The following is a 12,160-nucleotide window of genomic DNA, read 5'->3' on the forward strand; positions in this document are numbered from 1 at the left end:
ATTTGATTGGCAATTATAAATAGCTTTTTCATACTCTTTGCACAATGTTATCAATTAAAGTTTATAGTTTTTAATGTCCCAATGCTGAACATAGCTATTCTTCACAAATATTTAACTCAACACACAGTATCGATAGACAGTGAAAGAATAGGTCTATTAAGATATATGTTATCTAATAATTACTAAACACTACGTGTAAGCCAATTTTATGACGATTGGTTGAGTTGCTAAAATGCTAAGAAATGACAAAGTTTAAAACAACTTTGTTACCTCTTATATATACGAGTACTTATTCACATCTTTCATATTCCTTATATTTACCATTATTTTTCTGCAATTTAATAGTAAACAAACTAACTATCCATCTGATGGGAAATAGTGACTGAATATTCTGTTTTGCCAATTATATCTCAAGCATTGCCATTCCTAAAATGGTCAGGTCCTCAGGAACATCATAAATAATACTACGCCTCTGTACCCTATAATTTCACCGTCATATACTTACTATTCAAACAGATGCTTTATAACAGAAACAAACTGAGACAAAGGTACGCCAGTAGAGGAAGTACAAAATCTCCCTCTGGTGATATTTGCAAGGTTAAGGATTTGATTATTATTGTTTCTTCAGGTATTCGACTCGAACGGCATATTCATGAAAGAGTTCGGCCAATATGGCAGTGGTGAAGGAGAGTTCGACTGTCTGGCGGGTGTCGCCGTCAACCGCATTGGGCAATACATCATTGCGGACAGATACAATCATCGCATACAGGTATGTATTTATACAATTATTAAAAAAAAAAGAAAAAAACTTTCAAATTTCCATATTTAAATCCTGACAATTTAGTACGTATATTAAAGGTAAATTGTTCTATCATATACCGGAAACCAGCTATATATATATTTAACTTTTTGCGGACAAAAACACAAACTATATAGACAGATTTATTTTAATTATACAATCCATAATATTATATAATTTATATAAATAGATATAGGAAAATATATCAATTGAGAGACTGATAATTGCGTTTGAGATTACAATCAACGATTTAAACAAAACCAATAAAAGTTTAAAATAAACATAATGTGTATAATAAATCCTCTATCTAACCACAAATTCACTTAAAATCTGATTAATAAATAAATCTATTGAAACAACTCTACAAAATTAATAACACCACCCAAGTTTCTTTATCAAATGTTAATTTAACTCTAAATACAAGTGAATAAGAATTAAATTCAAAATAAACCTGTGTATGTCGTATAATTTATAATAGCAAAACCCAGTGTGGTTCTTTCATAGAATATCGTTTAAGATTATCAGAACCATTATAGAAAGCACTTAGAATTCTCTTTGGAATACTTCTATCGCACTTTGGATTTCCCAGCGGTCGCAAACACAAATTTGTAGGTATTGATTCGAATATTTTGTATAAAAATATTTCCTCTGAACAAAGCTAAACCCCTAAGGATGAGTTAACCGTGACAATATGGAGCGATTAATAGAAAATACATTTTAATCTGTTATTGTTTAGTGTATACGCGGTTTAGGTTAAGCTAGTGAAGCTTTAGAAATAAATCATTTTAAGTTGATTTGCATTAAATTTGATGTTATATATTAACGGCGTTTTGAGTTGAGACTTTAGGCCCGTGGAGTCTCGAGGCCATGAGTCTTTTTAAAGAGATATCACGCCGGCTGGTATGACATCATCAAGACTAACTGTGGTTGCCAACTCGCCTGCGAATCATGGCAACTACTGGCAAAACTCTCTTTTCTGGAGGAGGCCTATGTTCAGCAAGTTAACGACTGAATAATGATGATGATGAAGAAGAATTACTGTAAATATACATTATACAAACTTGTATGGACTTCTATTTTATCAATATTTCTGCCACCAAGTAACATGTATGCATTCTGTTTTTCAGTTTAGATTATGAGATACTATAAAATTATTAGGAACGATTATGACTTAGGATCGTCGTGTATAAATATAAAATGTATTTCTCTAACAAATATAAGTTGTAAACAAATTATTTTCCAAACGCAATTTGGAAAAAAAATCTCAATATTAATGGGATTTTCAGAAATTGCAGAATTGCGATATGATAGTTAATTATCCAATATAAAAATTTATAGGTTTTACTCTAAAGAATTTACTGAAACCTACTGACCTAGTTTGTAATATAAAATCATAATATGGGCGTGTTTATTTGAAATAAATAATATTAAATAATTCATTTGTAAATTGCATATTTTATATTTGCAAAAGCAATATTATATAAATAATTATTCAATCTTATTTATATATTAATTTTATATTTTATTTCCGTTCTTATTAATATTATAAACATCAATGTGAATTTTAATTTTTTTTACCTTATATTGCCTTAACAACTTAACTGATGACTATAAAATTTGGTATTACTATATGGGACGGAGAAGGATATAGTCTACGTTTTACCCCGGTCAGTAAACAAATCCCGGTCACGCAGATGGAGTTGCAGGACTTTAATTAAGAATTATTGAAATTTTTATTATAATAATTTCGTATTTCATCTCAACAGGTCTTCGACCCTCAAGGGCGCTTCTTACGGGCATTTGGAACTCAAGGTACAGGAGACGGGAAGTTCAACTACCCATGGGGCATCACCACGGACGCCCTCGGTTTTATATATGTGTGTGACAAGGAAAACCATAGAGTGCAGGTATGTTTGTCTCTATCTTTAATAATTTTACTTGCACCCGATATTAGGTATATGCTTTAGTCTAACTTTCTCTATATCTCTATGAGTTGCATCTTATTTCTTTTCTATTTAATGGAAAATAGAAAAAAAATTATAAAATGTTGTAATCTCTCAAAATATTTATTTAATTTACATTTTTTTTTAAATCTATGCACCGCCTTTACTCTCTCTCTGTTTAGCGTAATGGTTGACTGGTAGAGAATGTCATCAGGCATTAAGTCCGTCCTGTAGACATATTTTAATGTGTGCAAAAGTATAAATAAATAAATAAAATACTAGGAATACTATTACTATATTTATCAACTTATAGTAATAGTACCCTTTATACGTTCCCATTTATGAGGTTTATGGAAATATTAAACGAATAAGCATTAACAATAAGCACTCCATGATTTATATCGTGTATGATAAAATATCATAGAGCTGCAGTTGTTTTATGGTAGATAGGCCTAGGCTTGTTTAACCATTCTAAGTAGTATATTATTCAAAAGATTAGGTAAATTTAGGTAATACAAGCGTGGTAGCTTGATTACTATCTACAGGATCTATAATCAGTATATAAGTAGATTGAATTTCAGTTTGTATTTTAAAATATTTTTTGCATTCAAAAATGACATTTATTTATTTTATACATCGACGTAAGCCCTCAATTGGAATGTCTCATTATAAGACTTCATAATAAATAACGAAGACAGTTTAAAAATTTCACACCGGATGGCGCCACCGTAACTTGTTAATTAATTTGGTATCCAATAATAGATAATATTTTATATTAAAGTTTTCTTACACTTCTAAATGTAGGGAGAATAATGAATTGAAACTACAAATAAATTAGGTATATTTTTGTGTATCAAAAATAGTATAAGACAAACTGTTTAATCTGACTCGCTTAATAGAATCATCATAATATCAGCTGTTAACTCTCCACTGCTGAACATAGGCCTCCCCAAGTTTTTTTCCCAAGTTTTGCAAATAATTGGACACTTCACGCTTGGCAGACGAGTTGATAACCGTAGCTAGGATTTGGTGATGTTTTAAGAGAGACTTCGCTGTCTATCCCTCGTTCCCTTAGTCTCCTCTTACGACACCCACAGGAAAAGAAGGGATGGCACATTCCATGCAGAGACGATACGGCATTTAGTTAAATGTACGTACACAATTTACAAATCCAAACATTGAATGTAATTTCGAATCAAATCAGGTATTTTCTTTACTTCGATTGTGTTGATGTGAAACGCCGATATTAATTTTAATTAAACATAACGCTGATATAAATTTTAATTAGATCGAAATTTAAACCGATTTTATTAAAATTTGATGAGAAAATTTAACAATTCCGTATTTAGGAAAATACAAAGGGCAAATTAATTACAATAAATATTACGATTTCCTAGAATTATGAATTTTCAATTTATAATAAAATTGCGCATAATTTCATAATAAATAAATGCGACGGAAATTTTTTTCCTGATAAAAAATAATCTATAATATTTTATTTGAATTAATACAGAAGATTAAGTTATTTCACCGCGGTCCATGAACCTGCGTTGTAGAATGAAAAATGGACGGCAGATCTGACCGATGACTAAGAATAATAGGTTTTTGTCAAAATTCATTCGAGCACGAAAATTGGTAACGACTTTCCATTAAAATATTCCTTTTCAATATTAATTTTGTTGGATAAACGCGAATTAGACGGACGAGGGTGGACATTTAGCTATTTTAATATACTTTTAGTTTTGTTTAATATTAGCTCTTTTTCCTATATACATTAGGTACTTGTATTTTTCTGTACACATTAAAATATGTCTACAGGGCAGAATTAATGCCTGATGACATTCTCTACTAGTCAACCGTTATGCTAAATAGATGATCTTTACAACTGACTTCAAGAAAGTAGGTAGTTCTGAATTCGGTTATAGTTTTTTTTTTATGTTTGCCACCTCAGAACTCTGCTGTTTTTAAACTAATTTATAAAATTCGATTATTATCTGAAAAGATATCCTTTCAAATTTATCATATAGAAATTTAATATAAAATTATAAAATTTAATATAAAAGTACATTCTATTTCAGGTATTTCAATCTGATGGCACGTTCGTGGGCAAATTTGGTTCCTTCGGCTCGAAGTTGGGACAACTCGAGCACCCTCATTACATAGCGGTGTCTAGCACCAACCGAGTACTAGTCTCAGACTCTAACAACCACAGAGTCCAGGTCTTCGATGTGAATGGACGGGTGCTGTCCTCCTTTGGCGAGGAAGGCTCTGAAGATGGACAGTTTAAGTTCCCCAGGTAAACAAACAAGGAAAAAAATGTTTTATTCGCCGACGGTGTTTCTTTTTAATAAATGATAATAAAATTATTACCCCGCCTGCGCTAATGGTATACACCGGCGTACATACTGGTGCCCGTAAGGGATGATAGATGAGAATGAAAAGGCAGGTCAGTTAGCCCATCATAATAAATACTACATGGAGGTCAACCTGATAAGGTATATTGCTAGCAATTGGGCTAGTAGTTCGCATTATTAACAACCTCCCCCCCCTCGCAGACGGGGTTACCCTTTTTTTACGATAACAGAAACATCATGTGCGAACAAGACACACTTATTCTCAGAGACTTTAGGTAAATCATTTATATAGATTAGAAATAAGAGTGGGCCCAAAATACTGCCCTGAGGTACAGCGGGTCTGTTATGTTTTCTATCAGATTTTTATGATGTCAGTATTGAGTCTAGTTGAGTTTAGTCACTTCAACAGATTGATATCTGTTCGAAAGGTAACTTTTTAACGATTTCTGTGCTGGACCTTGCATTTCACTATTATCAAGTTTTGTTAGAAGTGTTTCATGGGATACATAATAGAATGCTTTTTTCATATCAAAAAAGAGAGCTATGAGTACATTGTCATTTTTATTATCCATATTATTAATACTATTACCAGTTTTATCTCTAAATAAAAATAATCGACTAGACTAGAATCCTTATCATATAAAAGACTCGTGCCTACTCAGCAATAAGATATTTATATTATGCATAACAAATTTTATGACCTAATCGTTTTTTTTCTAATAAGAATAATGCCTACTAATACCAATTACGATAAAATCCGCCCGTTACGGTAAACAAAAATATAAATTACATCGAACATTGATCTAACAGACTTTATCAGCCTACACAATAATTTGAGTAAAGATTTTTAAAAATCCAACGTTACTGGGAATTATTTTAGAGTTGGCTCACATAAATCTATAAATCACGTACACCAATCCTTTTGTAATAGGAACACTTTTGTAATAGGAAATTGAAACTACAATTATTCTATATTGGTAAACACAACAATAGGAATTATTTAAGAGTAGGATCACATAACGCCATAAATTACAGTCACAATTTCTGTAATAGGATTGTAATAAGCAATCGAAATGGAACGGTCCACCCCCATCAACACCTATAAATCAGTTGTTACCGCAGTACGCGTTAGCAATATGAACACAGGAGCTAATGTTTTGGTACAATTAGGGTTGCCACCTCTAAATTAAATAATCCCGGACAAAAAGTTGGACATATAAAAAAATTGAGGATTTTTTTTATGTTAGGTACTTTTATTTTAAATAACGTTATTCACCAAATGAAAATATAGTACTAAAGGCAGATTTAATGCTAGCAGCATTCTCTACAAGTCAACCTTTAGGATGGACAGTGAAGTGTCTATTTTCTGAAGGAACTTGTATCAACTCATTTATAAACATTTCAGTTAACAATTTCATATAGTTTAGATGCAATAATTACCTTATATATATATTCAATTTTATGAATAAAATTAAAATCCGGATAAAGTTCGAATAGATTAACAGAAGTCCGGATATTTTTGGATTATACTAAATAGGTGGCAGTGGCAACCCTAAATATAACCTTGTGCTCCCATCAGCTCATAAACTGTGGTTGGCTGGTCCTCTAATTTCACTTTACGATCGGCTAAGCTAAGTATTCGCACACCAAATATTTATCGGTCCCCTTCTCTATATTGATTCAAATCCTAGATTATCTAGTTATTATTGGGATAATAATTAAATATTGGTAATAATAATAAATATTTATTAGTTGTTTGTTTGTTATCTCTTCGTGCCTTAATTCGGCTAATCAATCATTATAAAATTTAGTATACACGTACAATATAAGATTTTTATCTTGGTCAGTAAACACGTCATTGTCACGTGGACGAAGTCGCATGTAGAAGCTTGTACGCTATAAAAATACAGTAGAAAATATTTTCCTGTTTATTTTTAATAATCAAAATTTCGTTTACCAACTTATCCTTATTAAAAAAAAAGCTAAACATTTTTAACAACAGTATCATACTAATCCCTCTTCCTATTTAGGGCGGATAGTAACTATTTTCCACCACCTGGACTCTGCTCATTTGCCTTTGCCTCATAGCAATAAAAAAAGTTGTAAAAATATACACGCTCCTTGGCCGAATTCTCTTAGTGAAGTACAAAATAATTGTGACCCAAATCTGAATTAAAAATAAACGCATGTAAATCGTGCTTCATGAAGCGAGCGTTTTTAGCATCGTAAATTTATTTTTGTTACGAAAAATAGAGATCAAGGTCTAATATTTTAATGAAGGTTATTGATATTAATAAAATTAAAATGTATTGATTATTATGTAGTCCTGGTCCTTGTACAACGCACATGTTATAGAACGTAGCAGATTTAAATAGTTACTATTTTAACACATGTGAAAGTGTCAGAATACGAAAATGCCAGCAAATTTACAGGGTACAGAGGAATACCACCTGAGCCCTCAAGAATGGCAACGCATGGGGAGAATCATGGGCGAAACAGTATACTCAGTTATGTCCATGCTACTGCTCAAGTCTATAGGTGATAATTACCATTTTCTATCGAGTAGGCCATCAGCTTGTTTGCTATTCTCAATTGCAAAAAAAAAATGTAGAAATATGAAACCTAGGTTGGGCCCGGGTTCTAGGTCTCATCAAAGAAGTTTGAAGGTCATAAAATATATATATATTTTAAGATAATGTATATCCTTTTAGGGGTGTGGCTGTTGACGACCAAGGCTACATCGTAGTTGCCGATTCTGGAAATAATCGTATTCAGATATTCCATCCTGATGGCACGTTCCTCCGAGCCTTCGGATCTTGGGGATCTGGGGACGGAGAGTTCAAAGGTCTGGAAGGCATCGCTGTTATGTCTGGTGGCAACATTATTGTATGCGATAGAGAAAACCATAGAGTACAGGTGTTTTGAGGTGAGTATTAATATTTTTTGATAATTATTAAAAAAATTATATGTTTTAATTTTAATACGTAAAAAATATGTTTATTTTTTAATACTTTTAATAATTGTTTATTTTGTTTATATTTTTTATGCCGTTTTATTATACGAAATCAGTAATTTGATTACGAATACATTGTTGGATGTACTGACGTACTTGTGCTATTATGTTTTTGTTTTTTTTATTTTTATACATGCTTTTATCTTACTAAATCGATATAAATATAAATTTATCTCAATATCTATGTATCTATCATTACCAATATTTCACAAGGGCCAAATATAAGAGGTCTTTATAAATACATTATATACTTATTTGGACCTTTTTAAAAGTATGTCATCGTCATCATCATCTTCCTACTCTAATGTCAATTCTTATTTGGGGTCGTCGTAATATGTTTTTCTCTTCCATTCTGTATTTAAAAGTATATAATATATATAATTAGTATAACTATCTATTTATTTAATGAATTCTATATTTATTTTATACAACTCAAATCGATTGAACATATTATACTATTCCATTATAAATTATATATATAATCGATCTAACTTAAACAAAAAGTAAATTAAATTAAAAATTTTGTCAAAATAATATTCATATTTCATTATCTATTTACATTAGTATGAATAAATAAATAAATGTCATAATTTATTTTTATTTCAGATGGCCATCACATTGTTCAACGAAAGTGCAAAACAGCATCAGCAGCATTACTCGTAATACTCCATTTCAAAAATATTTTTAAGTATTTTGTTTTTTTTTTTTTTTTTTTTGTAAATAATTTGTACAATCTTTCAATATTTGCTATTTACAATATTATCTCATTTGCTATCCTAAACATGTTTGCGTTCAAAACGTTTCTTTTTGTTATATAAAATTTAAATAAAAGAATTTTTTCTTGTAAACTTTTTATTAATTTTTCGTCTGACGGAATTTTAAAATACGTAATTGAGTTAGGTCTTGAAGTTAATCTTGAAATAAACTTTATAACATACATTAAGTAAAAAAAATGATGTAGGTAAGTAATGTAAAGTATTGTCTTTATATATTTGAAACCTAGTCATTAATCTCTATTTATTTATTTTGGCCCAACTACAGATGATTTCTTTTTTTTTTTAAACCATAAAGAGATAAATTATAAAAATAATAAATATAATAAAAAATATAATTTATAATTAATTAAATACTCATATACGAACAACAATATAAATTTTAATTACATTTTAAATAAAAATATTTTTTAAATTTTCGTAATCACACACTATATTCTAATGTGATAACTACTGGTTTAATTTACGTGTACTTAGATCGAAAAATCTCGACTAGTTTCACGATCAATTTGTGATCCTTAGTCATGAGCATCTGTGATGTGAGTGCGAGCCTAACAATTGCGTCACAATCCAGTAGTTATTACGTTAAAAATATTTTTATCAATAATAAACTACATTTGTTTATAATTGTATATAAAATTTCCTTAGACAAAACTGAAAACAGACTCGCCTCTCGTAGTCAATCATTGTCAAGCACTCAATGTGACAATTAACACTTAAACAAATGAACTCCAGTACTTAATAGATAGAAATTCACCAATAGCAGGCTTAGTACGTCTGCGTTTACAAGATCTATGATCGCGTTACAAATTGTAACGTATAAGTCAACAACTTTAATTATGTTGTTTCTTTTATTACTTAATTATATAATTTTCAAATAAAAGTTATATTATAATAAAAATATGACTACAAAATGGCTTTTATTGTAATATAATTATAATTATTTTATTTTACTTTTAATCAGGATTTTAAAAGGTCATCACAGTTAGATTACAGAGACATTTTGTAACGAAATTAACACTCAATTGCAAACATTTTATCTCTACGAGTATTTGAATCCAAATGAATGTTAGTTTGAACTTACAGCCATACTATTATCACCACTCGTATGAGTAAGACGCATCAAGAGTTTATATATCATCTTTGGTACACTCAAAGGATTCTAATATGGCATGTATTTTATTTTACGTTTATATATTTATAATCATCATCACACCTGATTTGTAGATTATAATGCGCTACTATATTAATAATATCATATATAGTTCAAATGATAGCCGTAAACTATTTGATAATAGCGAAGTTCAACATCAATAATATATAAATTAACTTATAAAAAAATGAGACTGTAATGAAATATTACACTTTCAACCGAGCTTTGCAATTGATATGATGTTAGGCATACGTAACTATTATCTGGAACATTTTTTTCTGATGTCAGTATTAGCAATAAAAAAAGAATTTAAACTAATTAATAATTTAAATTAATATCATTGTAACTCAAGAACTTACTATTAAAAGTACTATTTGTACTTTATATAAATTTTACTGGTACTTTTGTTTTTACTTACGAGTATAAATATCAATCAGGATGAAGTAAAATTTATTCTTAAAGTTACTTTCTGATTTTATACTCTAAAGTGCTATCATTATAGTAGTTGCACTATACCGTATATTTATCAAAATTTCTATATTCTCAGTCTTAAAATAATGTGACTGGAAACAATTCCGGTCACATCGGGTATGAGAAATTACTAGATTTCTCAGATCGAAACTACGTACTCGATTTTTCGTATTCCGCTGTATTCGCGATGATTTAGTAATCGAGTAGTACCATAAAGTACGCAATAAAATTTTGATTATCCCGAGTTATTTCAGATATACATTCGGGTGTAACATGGAAATATTTATTCAACGCATGAACGTAATAGTTGTAAAAAGATTGCGATACATTTCTTTCGTATTTCACGTTACAGACGACAACATAAAACTGAATGTTACCATTTGTAGTGATGTATAACTTTCTTCATATTTTATATTGTTGGTCATAAAATACAAACATAGTTTTAAACTCGTGTTTTTTTTTAAACTGAACGTGACGCGATTAATAAATAGTGCTTCATCATCATCATATCAGCCGTAACTCTTCACTGCTGAATATAGGCTTCCCCTTGAAGGTTTTGCCAGTAGCTGCCACGTTCGGCTAGTGAGTTGGCAACCATAATTACGCTTTTGATGATGTTTTAAAAACAACGTTGTTTCTCATCTCTTGATTATTATGTTCCCTTAGTCGCCTCTTACGACACCCATGGGAAAAGAAGGGGTGGCCCATTCTATGCCGGGACCACATGGCAAATAGTTCTTATACACGAAATATTACTACGTGTTTGATTTTATAAATTTCAGATAAGGTCTATTGTGGTTTTGTTTACTCCCAACTTAACTTAATTAATAAATATCTTGAGTTCGAAACTGGGCCACATATAATGTTGTTATTCAATTTAGATTTCTGATTAACACTGTTGTGTTAATAACACTGTTTACCAGTTAACTTGATAAAGCAACTGTAAAGAGCTCGATGCATTCGTATTGGATTCAAATGCGCTATAAAATGTGGGCAATTTTAGTAGTATGCCACTACAATGCAACAATTGTTTAATACTTCAGATGCTCCTATACAAGTATTTAGTCACAGAATATTTTGTGACTTAGAAGTAAATGAATCAAGCGATAGATACGGTTTCGTCACCACTCGCATCTGTAAAGATAGATATCTACACCGTACGGCGGCGAAAACATCTATTGAAAAATTTCTTTGCTGCTTTTTTTAAAAGATCTGACTTTTATTTGACTCGACTATTTATAAAAGAGTATAAAGAAAAGTATGTTATTTATTCACTACTTCGTCAATCGTAGTAGAGTTTTAAATATATATTCAATTAAAATTTATATATTACAAAATAATTCACAAAATTTGTTCATTTACATCAAAATCCTTTATTTATATTTGGAGAACACTATTAGTTAATTTTTGTATAAATTTAACTCAATGAGTGTAAACAAAAATGCTTTTAACCTGCATTTTTGTAATAAGGATAATTTTAAACATAGAAATAATATGCATTGCATTATTACAAAATATATATTATTTACAATATAAAAATGCTATTAAAAATAATATATATATACATATAGAATGTATATAATTTTGGGATACCATTACTGTAGATACTTACGACATCTAGTCATGGATTATTGTTAATTCAAACTTTATTGAA

At 29.9% G+C, this 12,160-nt stretch overlaps 1 protein-coding gene across 4 annotated transcripts in view; it reads left to right on the forward strand.

Annotated features, from left to right (window-relative positions):
* Positions 1 to 11,750, forward strand: part of LOC113514596 (RING finger protein nhl-1) — a 158,004-nt gene extending 146,254 nt beyond the window's left edge. For all 4 annotated transcript variants that reach the window (XM_052901782.1, XM_031910104.2, XM_031910103.2 and 1 more), the window contains 5 exons: positions 629 to 769; positions 2,566 to 2,706; positions 4,821 to 5,038; positions 7,808 to 8,022; positions 8,716 to 11,750. In XM_052901782.1, the coding sequence (XP_052757742.1) occupies positions 629 to 769; positions 2,566 to 2,706; positions 4,821 to 5,038; positions 7,808 to 8,021 (714 nt within the window). In that variant the 3' untranslated portion in view covers position 8,022; positions 8,716 to 11,750. The remainder of the gene's footprint in view (positions 1 to 628; positions 770 to 2,565; positions 2,707 to 4,820; positions 5,039 to 7,807; positions 8,023 to 8,715) is intronic.
* The last annotated feature ends 410 nt before the right edge of the window (positions 11,751 to 12,160 follow it).

This window comes from Galleria mellonella, unplaced genomic scaffold (assembly GCF_026898425.1).
Source record: "Galleria mellonella isolate WM207_F2 unplaced genomic scaffold, CSIRO_AGI_GalMel_v1 utg80, whole genome shotgun sequence".
NCBI lineage: Eukaryota > Metazoa > Arthropoda > Insecta > Lepidoptera > Pyralidae > Galleria > Galleria mellonella.